A 19,003-nucleotide genomic window follows, 5' to 3' on the forward strand; every position below is an offset into this window, starting at 1 on the left:
ACGCCGGTAGATTAACAAGCGCGCACACACAAAGTCACGCACATAAAAGGACAGAGCAGCAGGAAGTTATATGTCCTACACAAGTGAAAGTGTGAGGATGCAAAGGGACAGAAAAAAAAGCACACAACTCAAGCACAGAGCGCTTGTTTTGCTGTCAATAACGCATGAACCATAAAATGTGGCGCACCTCAATAATTAGCCTGAGTCAGCATTATAAAAAGGTGATGTCATTTCTTAATTTCTCTCTGGAGGATTACGTTTTTGCAAGCAGCTCTGCAAAACGTCTTCGAGAGGATGAGATGTCGCACTAGCTCCTCCTCCTCCAGGTGAACATGACCCCCCCCCCCCCACCAGGAGCACATCTTTCAGGTACGGTAAATTTCAGGGAAGTCTTCAACTAGCTAACATTGACATGTTGTATTTGAGATAAGGCGGCACCCGAAGACTCCTCGCTTTATCGCTCCTCAACACGCCGCGCCAGCCCGAGTAAAGATCCTCCGATCGACAGGACGCCGTGCCGAGTTACCGTTTATAAGACGTCATCGCCACTCAGGGAGGGGTAAAGAGAAGCGTCAAAGGGTAGAATAAATCTTTCATGGGAGGATTGTTGTCGGTGTAAACACCCCGACACACTTCCTATTTAGCAGCCCCCCCCCCCCCCCTCTGAATCAACACATGGTGTCTTTAATGCGATTTTCCTTTCGTGCAGTGGTTACGTCTTTGGGAACTCTGTGAACTCTTGATGCGGATTCGTGTTTACCGTTTTTTCTCAGGGTCAGCTGCAGCAAAGCGAGGCATGTTCTGGATGACCTCATCACCCTCCATCGGCTCTCCTCCGCCCTCCCCCAAATTCCAGGCTGGAATCCCCGCCCCCTTATCAATCACTCCTGAGTTTCACGGGTCAAATCAAGACATGTTTTTATTTCGTAATCATTAACTTTGCCCCTTCTTTGGACACTGAAAACCGTCAGTCTGGTGTATTTGACCTCTGCCGGGGCACATGGGAATTCAGTTTCCTGTGTTGACATGATCTCAGAGTTACAAAAACACAGCAGTTATTCCCCCTCCCTGTTAAGATTTATAATCGTCAGCATGTTTTTTTGACCGTTACTTCCCCATCTATAAAGATATACACCAGTATGATGCATAAATCATAATCATACAAGAAAATAAGACCTATTTTACTGCATTTCACCAAAGAGATTTAATATCTGCAAACCACAGACCAGAGCAGCAAATATCTAGACATACATTTTCTCCTCGGGCTTGTTTGAGAGATTCGATCCTTTCACTGTCATAAAGACTTTCCTCTTACCTTGCTGCCCTCCGAGGATGTCCGCTGACCTACAGATGAATCCCGACCCAGAGACATTTTGTTTAGGTCGCAATAAAGCGCCGGACAGAGGAGCCAAAAAGTCAAAAGATTGATCCCGACAGGACGAAGCACGACGTAGGAGGTTCGAAGACTCTTAACCAGATTGTGTTAATCCTCTTAGCCATAAACGAGCACAGTAACACTGGATGTCCCTTTAATCACCCCGACAGGACGCCCGCGTAAAGGGCAGCTTACTTAGGGGGACACCACGGGAACAGAACCATTGCATCGAGAGAAAGTTAAACATTGTGACTCTGGTGCAACGTCCGACTGTGGAAAGACATTTTCAAGCAGGGGAGCGACATGTCCAGAGGCCCTTCCCGTGATAAAACAAACCCAGCACTTCAGCAAACCGTTCTCGTTTTAAATATCCAGTTGACGCAGTTTGCAGAGGATAAAGAGTCACACATGGTTAGCTCCCGTTTGAACAAACTCCTCACTCACTGGAGGGCGTGTGCAATCTTGTTCCAAACAACTTTCACCAGAGAAACAGATTTCATTTCAGCAGAGAGAGAGTACGTTTCTTTTTTACATTTACCTTCTACAATAGATATCAAAGGTGTGTGCAAAACATTTAAATATTAAAATAGAAAACCTTTAAATATTCACTGCCGCCCTATTCTTCAATAGCGGTGGCGAGAGCTGGGCATATCAAAACACTTTTTCCCATCTCACCTTGCTGCAAAGGAAGTTTATTTTGGTGCGCCTCTGGTGTGGTGTGTCTCTGTATGCTCGAGATTATCCACCCAATTACCAAATAACTGCAAGAAAAACAGCATCCAGACAAGATCTTTACGGAGAGTAGAGCATGTGGGAAGAACAGAAGACGTTCTATGGAGGGGGAGGAACCATTAGGTGCAGCAGCAGCCGCTGGAAGCACGAGAAATTGGAATTAAACAGAACTCAACTTCCACATTCCCACACCATTTACACAAAATGAGGAGACGGGGAAGCATGGAGCGCCGGATTTACGGCTGCAGCGGAGCTTATGTGGCCCGACACCAACAGCGCTGGGGAGCGACCCGCAGAGGGGTGCGTTCAAAGACACGCCTGTTAATCTGGTACTTATCAGATCCCTCTCCGGTGGGACCCTTCGGTTAAAGAATGAAACTCAGCTCATTAGCAGTGAAGCTTTAGATTTTATGTTGCCTTTTCTTATTTCTGTCTGATCAAGAGTCCAAAAACCTCAAAATATAAAACCGGAAGAAGAGAGCAGGTGAAAAGCAGGAAATCTTTATCCTCATTAACGCTCTCACGCCAAAATCCCCGTAGCTCTGATGCTAGCTGCCTGTTTCCATTTCATCTTGTGCGTGTCCGTGAAGCCGATATGTGGGACGGCAGATAATGTTCTTTGTTGCTGCCCACACACGACTGATTTAGACGTCGAGCAGGACTGAGATGCAACGACGATGAGAGTTTGTGAAGATGAGCACCAAGTAAATATCAGAGCACTAAGAATATCACTCCCTGAAACGCTGCACGGGGCAGAGGTGACGTCACGGCAGTTCTCAGAAGACGTTCCCGTCTTTAACTGCTCCGCAGAACGGCAAAGGTCAAAGGTCAGGGTCTCCTGATTAACCCTATAGTATTACCATGCCTCTGCAGAGCTGTAGAGTTCAGTAATACAGGTCAAGTTACACGTTTCAGGTGCCTAATTTTAAATGAACTGACCAAAAGGCCACGGAGTTCATCCGAAGTCTTCAGAGTCTTTCAAGGACGTGAAAATGCAGTTTAGTTTTAGGAAAACTCACAGCGAGAAATAAAGAAGCCGTCTTCACAGGTAAACAAATATCAGTAGATATCAACCAGTCTGTGTTTGTCTTCACAAGAGATGACGGGCAACCACGCCCCCGGCCTCGGATTGTCTCACAGCATATTGTGATTTAAGAAAGGCCGACCGGTTTAGAAATGAGTGCTTCAGTGGAGCCGGTCCAACCAGTCAGCAAGAGCAACCAGGCTGACAAACTTCATCTCATTTCCCCCAATCTGTTTTCTGACTTAACCAAACACTTCAGTCCGTTTGATCCCAAAAGCTGAGCGTGCAATTATTTAATTCTCATTATCCGAAAAGCCTCAGAGGTGGATTAAAAAAATCATCCTTACAAAAGTTTTTTTTTTTTTTTTTATCCTTCAAAATTCTTAATCGTCTAAAAAAAAATCACTCCCATCTTCAGAAATGTTAATGTGTGTGGGTGCGTCACCGCGTGTGCGTGTGACACACAGTGTTACCTTTTCATCGTCGTCTTCTTCACTTTCTTCATCCCGTGTGTCCATCGTTCTGTCGCGTTCAGGGTCCGACCGGTGAACGTCACCTCCGTCTCGGTCAACTTTCACCTCCGTCGCCCCTTCCTCTCCCTCGGACAAAGTGCGCGAACCCGAGGAAGACGCACTTCCGTCGCTTCCAAAATGTCTTTCCTCCATGACGCCGACTGATATGCCACATTCGGGCGCGACGCCAAAACGAAGCGCAGCTATTGATTAGCTCGTGAACGCACCTGTCCCGGTGAGCCCACGCTGTCACGGAGCTCACAGCGCACGAGCTCAGCTGAGCGGCTCCGACATAGGTCCCGCCCACAGCCTGGCAGGCTGGCCAATCATGTCGCGGCTGGTGCCAAACGCCAAACAGACGGGTTTCAAAGGGTTCGGTCGACCAGGCGGTCACAAATGGGTGATTCTCGTGAAATCAAGATTTAGAAGGTGTCAAGCATAAGAATTTTTAACATGCCCTTGAATATTATTTTTTTTTGTACATATAAGATTGTGGGGTGAACTAACTTAAAAGTATATTTTCAGAATTAAAAAATATTTCCTATATGTTTATCGACATTTTTTAGATGGTCCATAACAAATTATCATTACCGCAACTTAACATTACATGAAATATATGGTTAAAAATGTTTATTTTTGGCCATTGTTACAGTAGACTCTTATTACTCATGCTAAAACCTATATATATCTCTGGAGAGATACATTTTAAAATGTTTGAATTTAATGTAATTTCCTATTAATTCTCATTACCGAAACATTTGTGAGGATTTACAATTGTGGATATATAGGTTTTTGTTTTAATTCTGAAAATAGACTTTTTAGTTAGTTCACCCCATAATCTTATATGTAAAAAGTTTTTTTTTTTTTTTTTGCTCCTTAGACATTTCCCAGGAAGTAATTGCTGCTTACACCGATTGCACATTTTCATCTACTGAAAATGGACTTGCCTTGACTCGATTGTTCCTCCATGGTTAACCACTCCATCCCGCATCCCTTCTCCATGTGGCTTGGGGGGGCAGGTAACTCAAATATTATGGATAGGGACGAGTGCATATTGGTTAAGCAAATGTGATAGTTGGCTGAGAGGCAGCTGCAGGTTCTTGAGATAGAAACCCCAAACATGCTTTATATAATCATAACATGTTTACAGTCAACAGATTAAACTGCCAGGTCATCCCACCGTTGGGCCTGAGCTCCACATGCAGCCATCCTGACAACCCCCCCCCTTTTGATGATCCTCATCAACATTATGCTAAGCTGCACTGATCCCCCCGGGAGTCAACAGACTGCTGCGTGTTGACCCACTGCTCCCAGTTCGGTGTTGACATTCAGATAAATCCACTGCTAATTGCTCGTTTGCATGTCTGCTAACCCGTTCCTAATTCTCAGACTCATCACACGTCAGATTTAATCTCCGACACCAGTCGCAGCAGGTTTGTCCGTTTCTTGAAATAGAAACACAATTATTGGGATTTTTAGGGGTGAACAGGATTAAATCATAAAGAACTTTGTATGAATCATCTCATGTTGAAAGTTTTGTTCATCCCACCGACATTCATTGTCTCCAGAGTATAAACCAGAAAAAACATTTCACGGGGACCAACTTTTCCTTCAGTGCAAGTAAGGCATTTTTATTTGTAGTATTTTTTCCAACAATTAAATTGAAATTGAGATCCATTTAAATTCGGACTTGCAACAACTATTTTTTAGCATGTCTAACTTTCTTAATTTGTTTTCTGTAATATTTTTGTGTGGTTCTTATTGACTATTAGCAAAGCAAAAAACATTTTGACACCCAATGAACTTCAGACATTAACTTAAAGTTTGTGCTAACTTTCATTGTTTTATTGTCTTGTTTCTTTGAGTAAACAGTTTCCTAATCTCATTGCGTACCACTATGCAATGACAATAAAGGCTTTCTATTTCTATGTGGCTTCTCCGGATCAATGCAGGTTGTTTTTCACAGACTGTCCACAGGAGGGCGCTGTTCGCCGTTGAAACAGCTGTAGAAATTAAATAGATTTTTCTTTGTAGCTTCGAACAGCGTCAAAAATGAAATAAAAAACACATCAAATATCTCTAAAACAGTTTTTAAAAAGCAGGTAAAATCAGTCTTGATGAAACGGGTGAAGTTTTGAAGCTTGTCGCAGCACTTCGTTGATCAAAGGGATGATAAGAGTAAATGTGGAAAATTACTCATGATCTAATTAGAAGTAGGCCGGTTGTTGAGTGGAAATGCTTTTCTTGTGAAATCACAAGTTTGATATTCTTTCCCGAAAAACCTGATATACACAATCAGACACATGCAATCTGCATGTTTTTGTTAAATCCAGATTTAGTAAAAATTCTACAATTTAAAGCACACATATATATATATACATACAGTATACAGTAAATGTACGTTTTTATTTTTACAAATTTGTCAGAAGGTTCCATTTTTCTGGCAATTATTTCATGGTTCAGGCTTTAAAGGGTTAAGTCCAGTTCACATCCAGATAAGGCTTAAAAAAAAGATGATGCCTAAAACTTTGCTGTGCAGCTTGCAAGCGTTAAGATTAAGATCGTGACAAAAACCTGCTGAGTGGAATCAGCGAGGTGTGAACGGAGCTTCCTGTGCGTTAATATAGCGAAGCTAAAATTACATTGACTGCACAAACGTGCGCCTCTGTGCACGTTTTTGTTTTAAATAAAAGAGCACAAGAGCATCCTGCAGGAAGCCGAGTCCGAGGCAGAGCTCCGCGTTTTAACAGCACTTCGTAACAAATAAAGTTTGTTTTAAGTTTGCAAAGTAGATTTCTAAATTAACGTGAAATGATTGATCTATTTTACGGCCCATTTATTAGCTGCTCTGGAGCGGAGGTTATGTAACCGCCTGCGTTTGTCGGTCTGTCCGTCCGTTAGCAAGATAACTCAAAAGGTTCTGATCTTGATGAAATTTCCAGGAAATGTTGGGAATGTTACCAGGAACAGTTGAATATATGTTGGTGATAATCCAGAAGAGATCCTGGATTCTGGAACGCTTTGATATTTTTTTTGTTAACATTGCAGTCAATGGAGCTTCAAAATGTGTTCCTCAATATCTCGGTTGATTATTGACCAACGTTTAAGGAATTTGAATCATGCTGGGTGGGGATCTCTATCTCACTACTGAATTTTATCCGGATCAGATCCAGGATGGAGTCAGTCAAAGGTTTTTAATTTTAACATTGAAAACCCCCATTTATGGATTCAAGTCTTCAGAACGTTTTCTGAAACAACTGAAGTTGATGGGGGCCGGTTTTAAATCGTAAAGAAACTAAAGAAAGCCGCGTGGAATGAAGTAAAGCACAAGTTCAAGGTGACGGTTTACGTCCGCACCCCAGGAGAATCTATAAACGACGGCACAAATGTGACTCCGCCCCCTTCAGCCTGAGCATATACATCATTTTTTACGCCACCTCCTTCTCGTTCATTCATCGAGCGGCAGGCTTCGTTTGATAACCTCAAACTCACTTGTGGGGCGGTTTCAGTCTTTCGACATGGTTGGTCACGGTTTTCAGTTTCACCTACGAGAAGCTTTCTTCATCCTCGGTACGTGGACGAGCATTTATTTTAATCTACTTTTAAATGACTATTTTGTCCTTTTTTGGAGAGAAAGAAGCGAGTGATGGGTTTTCTTTTGTAGATCTTTGACTTCTGATTCTGTGATGATCTAAATCTTTCAAATTCCGTTTTAAACACGGGAGGATTTCTTTTTTAATGTTTTTTTATTTGATGATTTTGCTGAAAGCTTCTTTGTCTCATTGGGGTTAAAGGTCTGATCATTACGCTCAACACTTTGCCCTCCAGACACGTTCAAGCAGTTTCAGGTCGGCTTATTTTAATTTGATCACATTTCACATCGTTCTAGTTGCACTGACTTCCTGACAATTTGATTTCTTGATACATTTCCCACCATGAGAGTTTATCTTATTTTTTTTCTCTCTCCACTGTTAGAAAAAGCCTTTTTGATGATTGTGATCTCATCTTTCACTAAATTCCTATTTAGAGAGTTGTGAGTCGGTTTCTCTGAAACGCCAACTCTGTGGGATTCTCCCAGGTAACGACGACAGACTGAGTCATCAGAAGTTGCATCACGAGCCGTAAACTCAGAGTTTGCTTCCCTTTCAGGTGGAGTCCATGATCTCGATTGCTTTGGTAAACACATTAACCCTGAAATGTATACCTGCGTCTGGAAACCTGGAAGTCACGCATCAGGAACCAGATACACGCTCGTAGTCCAACAGCGGTGAGAGGCGTCATCACGGATAAAGCACATAAACAAGGTTGCGTTTTAACTCAATCTCTCTGTTTAGAGATAAAAATTATTGCAACCATCACATTAACTTCACGGACACCTCGAAAGAAATTGAGTTATACGGAATATACGACATGGAGGTGGAGGTCTTTGCAAACAGCGAGTCTACAAACTGCTCAAAGGCTGTTTTCAAAGGTTCACCAACACGCTTGCGTAAGTTCAAATTAAAATATTAAACTCTAAATAGAAGCTTCTCTTCTCTTTTTGTCTAGATAATAAATCTCAGATGCAGGCGTGTGGTTTTTGGTGTTTCAGTGCGATGCGGCCCTCCTCATAAGGTGTCCTTCAGACGCCATTCTGGGAGGCTGGCGGTGAAACTGGGATGGGAGCCGGCGGACAGGAAGGCCGTCGAGAATTACTCTGTCAGATATAAAGCACAGGGCAGCCCGAGGTGGAGCCCGGTCAGTACCGGCACCGGCGTCAGGAAGCCATCAATAGCATCAAATGTAGTCTGGATCCAACAGGAACTGAGACAATGTTTTAAGACTTTAAGTTTTAGTAATGCGAGCATGAATCTATTCTGAAAGATCAGCTTAGAGTTTTTTCCTTTGATGTTTGTGAATTTCTCGCTCAGTTGCTGGTGAAATCCCGGAACGCAGAGAGATGTGTGGTGGAGAACCTGAACGCCTCGCTGGTCTACAATCTGCAGATACAGTGCGTCAAAAACACGAAATGTTCTCAGTGTCTCTGGAGCCAGGTCTACTCCATCCCAGCAGGTCGGCCTCCGCGCCTTGTGTTAACGGCGTTAACAACCTTATCTCGTCTCACGCTATTCATCCTGCTACTATCAATCTCAAGAACTGACAACTCCGCCTGTCGTCGGCAACGTTGAAGAAGACGACGTTGCAGAAAGCAAAGGCCGCCGGCTGCTCACGCTGGCTTGGAAGGTAATTTTATTTCTCGGGTTTTCCCTCCGTGACGACGACAACGGTCGGATGATCTAATGTGCAGCCGTGGCTGATGTTAATCTTGTCAGCTTCCTGCCAAAGAGCTGCATGACGGCTTCAATGTGAGAGTCGTCAAAGCATCGGGGGAGGCTCCACGCGAGCCGATGAAGACCACCCATCCCGGGATCAGACTGGTTCTCTCCTATTCGGAATATTACGTCAATATCAGCGCTTTCAACAACGTTAGCATCTCCCCGGCCGCCAGCCACGTGATACCGCAGCGACAAACAAGTGAGTTATTTGTACCGCCCAGGGATTGTCCATCAAATTCCTCTACATTTTATCCAATTTTGTAGATGAACTTCACAATTTTAAGTTTGTTTACAATTTCTATCCTTTATCCACATGGATACGGGAGCTAAACTGAATGTGACGGTTCACAACAGTACGTCTTTTACCATCTACTGGGGCGACAATCTCATCGCAAACTACGTCTGCTATTCTGTGGAGTGGAGGAAGGAAGGGCACACGGCATTTTACAAGTCCTTCGACCAGGATCAAGTCAACTACTGGACCTTAAATTCTTTACCAGGTACGCAAATAAAAGCTTCAGTCCCACGATAACCTGTTTTGCTGATTAAAATATATCCATCTATGCTGATGATGCAATTGTGTTATTATGGGACAAAAAACTTTGGAAAGAAGGTACTTTTTTTTTAAAGCATAAATTAGAGAAATTTAATGGCAGATTCCCAGATTTACAACTAAAGTCCCGTCTGTAGACATGTTTAAATTACATACGGAAACCATCTTCACATGGCTTTAACCTAAACCTAAGGTTAAACGTAGCTAAAGCCAAGCTGTCCACCTTAGGAAAAGGTGTCATTTTAATCGTATCTCTGGATATTTCTATGCTCAGAGTCTTTGCAGCCTTACCAGAGATACAGCATCGCGCTGCACACGCGGTCAAACAGGAGAACCTGCAACATGAAGCGGGTCAACAACAGCGAGGGCACCTACGGGACGACGCAGTTCTACTCCATCGAGGGACGTAAGTTAAAGGTCCACCGCTTACATTCTGATGTTTGGCACCATAAGGTCTGGACAGAAGTTATTGATAATCCATCTAATGATGGTAAAACTATATAAAAGCTATTTTTGAAAAACCTAAACTATATAAAAGGACCATGAAGGCCCAGTGACATTTTGTCCAACAGCTGCTGAGATATTTCAGCGTGGATCAAAGTTGTCTTCTGATCGATTGACAGCCTTGCTTACAGGGATAAAACGAGGTGCTGATCGGCTAACGCTGCTAGTTTCTGTTCCTCCCTGCTGGACAATCTTTATAATGTTCCCAAAGATCCCATCAGCGCTCCTGCAAAAATCAGCTTCCACAACGTGACGCTGACCTCAGTGGAGCTTCAGTGGTCTTCCATCCCTGTGGAAGACGCCAGAGGTTTCCTCCTGGGCTACACAATCCACTACGCGGAGTATCAACGCAAGGCTACAGAGTCAAGTACGCAGCAATCACCTGAATTTGCACTAAATAAGAAGTGTAGCTGAAGCGAATGTAATAATTTGATTTCTTGCGTCACTGCTGGGTTGCAGATATCACAGCGGATCCGGCGCTAAACGGTTACGAATTGCAGGATCTCAAAAGCGGCGCGACTTACAAAGTGCAGCTATCTGGTTTCACCCGGGCGGGGGCTGGAGTACGAAGCAAAGGAAGCCTCTTTACAACAAAGCAAAAAAAAGGTTATATCCGAAAACCGTTTTAAACTAAATAAAATGTCATTTAAGTTCTTTGTTTGCATCACGGTCCAAATAATGTCTTCCTCCTTTGATCTTTTTTTCCCCCCATCCATGCGTAGGATATTCCAATTTCAGCATCGTCGCCACAGTTCTTGCCGTTGCGACCGCCGTGCTGATATGTGGATGTCCCATTATCAAAAGGTGCAGCAAACATTAAACAGCTGTCACTAAACGTTTATTATTAGAAAATTATAATTAGCCCCCCCCCTCTCGACCTAGGATGAAGGTCATCCTGTGGCCGAGCATTCCGCATCCCGGAAACAGCAAAGTGATGCACAAACTAGAGGCGCCTCGTGAGCTGGTAAGAATCGGTATCATCATAAAGCGGGTTCAAAACACAAAACCTAAAGCTTAGAGACGGGGCTGAAGAAATGCAATAAATGTTTGTTTTCAGGAACTACTCAAATCCATCAACACCCTGGAGGTGGAGGAACGGGATACAAGCAGTCTGGAGGTCGTTGGAAGAGATGAGCTCCCTGCTGAGTCGTCACCATCGGCGCCGCTGCTGCACTACAACTCCTGGATCGACGGCGACTCGGCACACGTGATTTGCAACTGGATCCAAGGAGACCCGACTGGACGCAACCCGCCTCGGGATTCTGCAGAAACGTCCCCAGACGCCCAGAGTTCTTCTCTCGCTTTTCAAGGCGGATACACGACGATGGAAACGTTTCAGCAGGCAGTGCATCGGATGGCGGATACCTTTGACGCTTGAGGAAACGGCACAAGAGACAAGACTGGACCGACCGCTGTGAATTCTGGATCGCACCACGCGAGACCACGGACAGCAAAAAGAAGAATCGACTGGACTTTTCACCAAGAGGCTTTTTCAGTTCTGACTGGTAGAGAGTTTAGATACTTATACACCTGTTTAAGTATCTAAACTCTGCCATTTACCACGACCTGGATGACAAAGAAGCTACAGAGACACTACGTGAGACACGTCGTTCCAAGAACGAGGACGTGACAAAAAGGATCGAGGCTGACCCGAGGCTGACCCGTTGGGATTACGGGATCAGAATTCTTCCAGCGGTTGTCTTCGGTTGGTCTCAAACGCCACCGAACATTCCCGTAAACTGGACCCGGCCTGGAAGCTCGACTTTCTGGGCTACATTCATTTCTGCCAGTGCGATACAAATGGGAAAACTAACTGAATGAAATGCCACTTTATTAAATTCTTGGAAACAGTTTAAATGTTAAATTCAGAGGATCATGTGGTAAAATAGACCCAAGCTCTTCACCAAAACATACAGATGTCGACCCCCCCCCCCTTCAGGAACAAAGCAAAGATCATCTCTGTCGCATCGGCCCATACACAGTGGCGTTAAAAAATAAATCTATTTACACTGTCGGTTGTGTTGGAAATGATTTTCACAACACGTCATCACTAATACCTGGTGGACTTAAAAATAATAATAAAAAAAAAGCCATCGAGGTGAAATTTCGTTTTGAGTCATTGTTTAAATCTTAAGCAAACCTGAAAAATCTCAATTTGGGGCCCAATTTAAATAAAAAACAAAAACAAATAAACCACATAATACACTCACAATATTGGAAACCGCAAGACCAAAACAAAACAAACCCACTAGAGTCTCACCAGCCTACTCTTCTATTAATTATTACAGACAACACTTTAATATAGCATCTGATCGATTAGCTTCTAAACACGATTAGTGATAAACTCCGGTTGCGTCTGTCAAGTGTCCGTTTTTAAAGACATTTCTCTACAATCTTACTTCAGGCACTTTTCCACCCATCAAGCGCTTTGATGTCAGGAGCCTTCCTTTTTTCACACGTTTAAAATAGAAGTAGTTGTTTTTTCTTTACAGCGTTAAAACAGGGAAAAGGAACACGACACAAAGCGATTTCCGGCGACTCGAATTGTTTTTTGTTTTTTTAAAGCGAGGAGAAAATGTTGCCCAAATGTTTGATGTTTTTTTTTCTTCTTCTCCATTTCCCAACACCCCGTAGAAGAAGCGTGATAAAATTAGCAGTATGGATCAGTTTCCTGATGGAGCGGTGCCAGAAATGGGGGGGGGGGGGGTTGAACGGCACACAAAGGGCTAATTTAAACAGATTTTATTTACATCATAATAGAAGAGGCTTTGATTGCTTTTTAAGATTCAATTTAATTTGTAATTAAATTAAATGCAAACGCCTTCAAAGCGTGGGCCGCTCTGAAGTCAAAACCGCTAACAGCAGCTAACGGCGCCACGGGCCCGGATGGAGGCGGGACAGAACAACAATCTACTGGTAATAATTGCTGCAGATCCGATCCCGACTCATCTCGAAAACACACGGCAAACAAAGGAACGCGGGGGGGGGGGGGCTATTTGGGGGCTAGAACAATTACAGCTAAACGCTCTGCACCGTTCTCGAGTCTAGGAGGGGCCGGAGATAAAAGATTCAGCTTCTGTACAGACAGAATGAAACAAGTTCTTCAAGCCAAACAGGAAGTGGACACTGTGTCAACTGCCTACGAATAATAACCCGGCAGGACGTCTTTGTGAGACGCTCACATGTGACATTAAATGCTTTAATGCGCTTTAAGAGATTTGCAGAGAATGTACAGTAAAAAAAAAAAAATCTGGCTGATGGGAGACGGCGGTGGAGTTAAGCGGGTGTTAGTCTACGACGGGCGCGTAGGGCGTCGCCGGGGTCACTTGGCGCCGTCTGCGCCCGCGCCCTCCTCACTGTGAGCCCCGTGGCTGCCGTTGTGCTGGGCGCACGCCGACGACGTCATGTCCTCGCTGGGCGGGACGGAGTCTTCACCGTCGCTCTCGTAGTTGTGCTTCTCCCCCCTGTTGTAGCTCTTCTCCACCTGGAACCCAAGAGGAGCGATTAGCATGTCAACTTTTTTAAATCCCTTTGACCTCGGATCTAAGAATGACACGTTTCTTTTCCAGCTTCTGGATAATTAGCATTAGCATTTGTTCGGGTTGTTTTCGTTAACTTTGAAATATAAATTAGTGCTTAAACGAAGATCTAGAGATCACACAGAATTTAATCAGCCAGAGCCCCCCCCCCCCAAAAAAAACAAAACAAAGCGTTTTGTGCAACAAAAACAACGACGACTAAATCGTCCGTCTCACCTGGCAGGTGTTCATCAAGCATTTCTAACAGCCATAAAGAGCTGAGGGAGAGAAACGGGGTCACCGGTAATGTCTCCTCGCGCCGGTGTGAGCTCCTGTTTTCATCCCTGACAAAGCTGAGCTAATTATTGATCAGCTCTACCAGGAGACTGGCCGTCTGCCAGGGAGGAGGCGCGAGGTCGTTACCTTGGCTGGCTTGGCTTTGCTTTTTATCCTGTCCTCCTCCTTGTGGCTCCTCCTCTTGGACGAGGAGCTCTCCTTCCTGTCTCGGCTGTGCGCTCTCTTCTTGTCTTTCTTTCCTCTGAAAGAGAGAGCGGGAGAAGAATCCAATCACGAGACGTAAGACGTCCGAGCTCGCCCAGCCGGGATGAGATGGATTTACCTTTTTGGTGATGGTGACCTGGCTTTCCTCTGAGGGCTCCTGGACCGACCCCGACTCCTCCTCCTCTGTCCCCTGATTGTAAACATTAAATCACGGTGAATTGAATTATTTCGGGCTGGGTGCACGCAGCTGATCCGGACTAGATCCAAAAACAAAACTGTGTTTACGTGGAGCGGCTCGGACTGCGCCTCCTGTCTCTGGAGCGAGAGCGCCTTTTGTGGCCGCCTCTGGAACTGTGCGAGTCGTTCCACGTCTTCTGTGGGAGTCTGGGAGCAAAATAATTAAATTAAAACTAAGAAAGTGTCACGGTCGTGTGCGCTCAGCGCCGAGCGAGTCCCACCTGGGCTTTGAGCGGGATCTTTTCCTGCGTGATCGCGAGGGCGAGCGGCGGCCTCTTCTCGTCTGGCTGGACGAAAGCTTCTTGATGTCCGCTAGACGGGAGAGCAGGACCGTCAGCAGTGAAGTCTTGACACATGCAGCGGATGGAGCGGCTCTTACCTGGCTCTATAGCGGCGGCGATGGTGCACTGGGCTTCCCGCACCCTCTTCATCACGCCCTCCAGCTCCTTGGCGGCAGCCTGCGGCGTCAACTCTGGAGGCTTAACGATGGCGTTGTTGGAGTGATTCACTCTGAAAGACATCGACCAATGAGAGAGGCCACGCACTTTAAACGATGACGTTTTTGACACCGAGGACGAATCGCCTACTTCAGGGGTCTGTCTCCAAACATGACGCCGTTGAAGGTCAGCGCCCTGGCGACAGACTCCTGATCCACAAATTCCACGAAGGCGAAACGAGTCGGCTGAGTCTCGTCCCCCGCCATCCGCACGAACTTGACGTCCCCGACCTGCTTGAAGAACTCCAGCAGCTGATCTGCCATGGTGGTCTGCGGGAACCGACGACACAAAGCGAGCGGTGAACGCTCCATCTTCAGCGCCGGACGAAAACCTCTCCCCCCCGACCGGTTCTAGCTTCCCAGACGTCGCGTCACCTGCGAGTTCAAGTTGCCGACGTAGACGGTCCTCCTGATTTCATTCACTTTGGAGGGATCCACGTTTCCCATGAGGGGCGGCTGGGACAGCGCGGACATCGTGGGGTCCAGGCCGGCCGACATCAGGTTCATTAATGGAAGGTTCAGCTGCTGGAGGAAGGAAAGAAAGGAAAAAAACCATCAACACACAAACGCACCCGGGGCTTTTATTTGCACGGTAGTAGACTCACATTCTGAAGCGGGGCTGGAGATGGAATTGGCAGCAGCCCCCCACCAGGAATCAGACTGGGCGCCGGGGTGCTGGGAGCCAAAAGAGACAAGGCCTTGGCTTCCTCCGGAATTTTCCCTGCAGGATAGAAGCAGATATTAGAGAAGGCAAGAGAGGGGACTCGTCTCTCTGTCTCCTCTGTCTGCTTAACTAGCCCACTGTATTCTAGCGAGGACGAGAGCATACAGTTCCCCAAAACAGCCTACGAGACTTCTACCGTCTGCTCTCGGGTTAACTGGAGACTTTTAATGCATTATTCTCAGTCAGTCTGAATTATCATTCTGAACTAGGAAATCTCATCAAACAAAAGAAGATTGATTTTTTTCTCCTTGGTCTCTTGTCATAGATTATTAAAAAAACGAAAAGAAAAAGAAAAAAACCACACAATGCAGAGAATGAGTCAACACTTTGATGCGTGGGTCACCTGTACTGGAAACATATTGGTCATGAACCATACGATATCAAGCATGGGCGCTTTTCCGTAGGGGGGGGAGGGGCGATCGTTTCGCAGTGTTGGAAAGGTGTGCAACACAAGACAACCCCAATGGCTGCATCACTAATAGCACACAGGACATCAGATACAGAAAAGAACAACAATTTTAAGAACTGTGGGAAATGTTAGCCAAGACTTAGCTACTGATTACAGCTGGAGGCACCGAGCATGAGCGAGAACAAATGTTCTAACACCAAAACGCTTCGACGAACAATAGGCCGTCACGTATCTGAAGCAGGAAGAGCCGTCGAATTCAGGATATCTGCCTCTTTTTTTTTTTTTTTTAGTGAACGCAAAACCATCCGTAGCGGGAGCTGCAACGCGAGAGGAAACTCCGAAAGACTTCAGCGCAGATGAATCGCGCAAATAAAATGTAAAAACATTCTGCAATTCAGTACAGCTTCCATTACTGGCTCTCGTTTTCAGTACATCTATCACCTCGCTATGTCAACAGGAGGGGGGGGGGGGGGGGGTGAAAAGAGAGTAAGTGTTAGCGACTCTCCCGTGTGTGTGATACACATCCCACCGGTGTGCCGTAGCAACCTGGACATTTCAATCACACACAAGCTGCAGCTGTAGCAGAAAGAGAGAGGGGGTGGGGGGGTTGGACAGTAATAAAACAACAAACCAAAATAACAAATATAAACACAACGCTATAGAGATAAGCAATACTGCAGTTTCCTGGATAGAGACAGCAGAGAGTGGACAACATGGGATAGCATGAAAGGAAACAAACCAAAAGTAAAGTAAAAATAAATAAAGAGACAAGGTGTCCATCTTGGAAGGTTCAGCGGGCTATTCTCCGGGTCACATCCCCCCCCTTGAAGGCTGCGTTGGCCCGATCGGGGATAGTGGCTTGGAAAACAATGCCTGACTCAGGCTTAGTGTAGTGTAACAGCTGGGCCAGGCTAGTCATCTGATATGCACACATAATCACACAGAAAAAACATACAAAACCAAATTAATAAACTCAGTAGCCATCCAGCACCAAGTCACGTGGACAAAAGCATCAAGTTAGGGGTGACATCATTTTTATTTTGACTGTACACAAAGAGAACAGCGGCACCAAATGGCGGCAGGGGGGGGGGGGGGGCATTTAAATAAATAAATAAATAAAAAACAAGCACCCACCAAATAAATAAAATAAATAAATACGAGAGAGAAAGAGAGAGAATGGAGATTCGGTTAGCTATGATGTTATGGCCTTATTTTGCGATACATTATTGACAGTTTCTTATGGAAAGTTAAACTACCTAAATTTGTCTTCCTGCTACGTTCAATAAAGCTTTAACTTTATCTGTAGAAATCACCTTGTGACACACAAAAAGAAGGAGAAGAAGAAGAAACGAGGTCTTTAGCTGGCTAGCTATGGGTTTTTAGCGATAGCGAACAAACGACCCAGAAGTGGTTCGACTCGAACTAGCCAATCGCACAACTGCCCACGTGAATAAAAATATACCCAACATTCAACCAAAAACATCAAAGGATTGCAGGATTTGTTTCTTTTAGGAGAGACGGGTTCCACTCACCTTCCGCACACGGAACTACAATCAAAGCTCTGTCAACGAAAACAGTATTAGTGAGATGTTGCGCGACACCAACACTGGACGGGTCTCGGTACTTTATGTAACACACTTTGGACGAGAAAGACAGAGGGGCATTGCTGTGAAAGCAAAGACACACAGTGAAAGGGTTAATCACTTAGTTACGACACGCGCTCGTTCTCTATTTTTTTAAAATTTGCAAACATGGGGCCGCCGCAAGGCCGCACATCCGGGTTGTTGCTTTGCTAGCCACGCCCGGGTCGGTTGCTCTTACTCCGGCGGGTAGAGCCGCAGCTCCTCGATGTCTCCCAGGAAGCTGAACAGTGTGCGCATCTGTTCGCTGCTCACAGCCGAGGACAGGTTGGTGACCTGCACGACGGTCGTCCCCGGTATCCAGCTCATCGCGCGAACGGCTGGACGCACCGAATAAAAAGCGGTATTTTAAACGATTGTTTTCTATCAATCCGCTGAACTGTACATTCAAGCGGTCAGAACGGGAAGTCAGCGGCTTCTTCTACTGTTTAACGGGGGGATGGCGATAAAACGCTGTGCTACCGCCACCTACCGGTGTGGACATACATCTGCATTTCCATAATGAAGTCGAAATATAACAATATGTACCTTCTTTGCAGAATACTCAAATAAAAACAAACAAAAGCTATATATATATAAATTATTTCCTTCTGAAGTTGCTCTACAAATGCATTTAATGGATATTCCTGCTCTCCAACCAGGATTTCTTTGCAATAAAGAACTAGTTTTGTGTTGTAATTAATAAAGCATGAACCTAAAGTAAGATATTTTCAACCAGTGATTCCCAAACATCAGCAGAAATACAATCCTTCAAGTTAGGTAACTTTTTTTTAAACAAACAGCATCGTGATTTACCAGTGTGTTGAAATCCAAGTGACTCATTTAAACATTATATATCCCGAAACACAAATGCACATCCTCCAGTTCCTGACAACACAGGAAGGAATGAAGACCAGAAAATCCTTGTTGAAGAGCATTAGTTTTATTTTCCACAGGTTACTTCAGAAACAGGTAATTATGTACAAAATCTGGAATGTTGGATAAATGTGTATCAATAGTTTTCTCACTGTGGCCGTTTCCGGAAAAACATTTAGAAATACTAGCTATACATGACAGCGGGTGCCTCTGCATTGCAATTTATTGCTGGTTTTACAATCGCAAGTCACTAATGCCATTAGTAATTCATTTCTTGACTGTTTTAGAGTATTTACAATTTGATTAGTAGGGTCTAAAAACACCCACAGAAGACTGCTAAATAAATAAGAACAGTACAAGAGCATAAGAAACATGAATGAAGATGCAACATGCTTTATCTCCCAAGATTGTCCACTATGTCAGATGTATCCTTTTGAATAATAAAGTGACCATTAGCCCAGAAATGATTCCCCTACTCTTAAAAACACCAATAGAAAAATCACCAACAAAATCAATAGAAATAATAATAAAAACAATTAATCTGCTTAAAATACATTTTCCGTGAGAACTTTGGAGAACAACGCACGCTAAGATTTGCCCGTGAATAG

The 19,003-nt window shown here is 44.7% G+C and overlaps 3 protein-coding genes across 4 annotated transcripts in view; 1 reads left to right on the forward strand and 2 right to left on the reverse strand.

Moving 5' to 3' along the window:
* The window catches only part of mast4 (microtubule associated serine/threonine kinase family member 4), a 43,582-nt gene extending 39,710 nt beyond the window's left edge, over nucleotides 1-3,872 (reverse strand). The window contains exon 1 of the mRNA XM_068753016.1: nucleotides 3,605-3,872. Coding sequence (XP_068609117.1) covers nucleotides 3,605-3,796 — 192 coding nt within the window. The 5' untranslated portion in view covers nucleotides 3,797-3,872. The remainder of the gene's footprint in view (nucleotides 1-3,604) is intronic.
* Nucleotides 3,873-7,161: 3,289 nt separating this feature from the next.
* On the forward strand, nucleotides 7,162-11,393 carry LOC137908714 (leukemia inhibitory factor receptor). The gene is made up of 14 exons (XM_068753136.1): nucleotides 7,162-7,213; nucleotides 7,793-7,907; nucleotides 7,978-8,132; nucleotides 8,235-8,380; nucleotides 8,554-8,695; nucleotides 8,778-8,866; nucleotides 8,956-9,188; nucleotides 9,280-9,458; nucleotides 9,786-9,917; nucleotides 10,227-10,382; nucleotides 10,475-10,621; nucleotides 10,738-10,819; nucleotides 10,898-10,979; nucleotides 11,073-11,393. Exons 1-14 carry the CDS (start codon nucleotides 7,162-7,164, stop codon nucleotides 11,391-11,393), a joined length of 2,031 nt encoding a protein of 676 aa, XP_068609237.1.
* A 457-nt stretch (nucleotides 11,394-11,850) lies between these two features.
* srek1 (splicing regulatory glutamine/lysine-rich protein 1) lies at nucleotides 11,851-17,939 on the reverse strand. 2 transcript variants are annotated; one of them, XM_068752812.1, is made up of 11 exons: nucleotides 17,722-17,939; nucleotides 17,433-17,566; nucleotides 15,373-15,488; nucleotides 15,143-15,289; nucleotides 14,859-15,037; nucleotides 14,651-14,781; nucleotides 14,493-14,583; nucleotides 14,320-14,418; nucleotides 14,153-14,224; nucleotides 13,957-14,071; nucleotides 11,851-13,499 (listed from the first exon to the last, which is right to left on the reverse strand). In XM_068752812.1, exons 1-11 carry the CDS (start codon nucleotides 17,847-17,849, stop codon nucleotides 13,338-13,340), a joined length of 1,374 nt encoding a protein of 457 aa, XP_068608913.1. In that variant the 5' UTR covers nucleotides 17,850-17,939; the 3' UTR covers nucleotides 11,851-13,337. The 2 variants fall into 2 exon arrangements, with proteins under 2 accessions (XP_068608913.1, XP_068608912.1); XM_068752811.1 differs by having other exon boundaries at nucleotides 15,143-15,292.
* Nucleotides 17,940-19,003: the final 1,064 nt, after the last annotated feature.

This window comes from Brachionichthys hirsutus, chromosome 19 (genome assembly GCF_040956055.1).
Source record: "Brachionichthys hirsutus isolate HB-005 chromosome 19, CSIRO-AGI_Bhir_v1, whole genome shotgun sequence".
Taxonomy (NCBI): domain Eukaryota; kingdom Metazoa; phylum Chordata; class Actinopteri; order Lophiiformes; family Brachionichthyidae; genus Brachionichthys; species Brachionichthys hirsutus.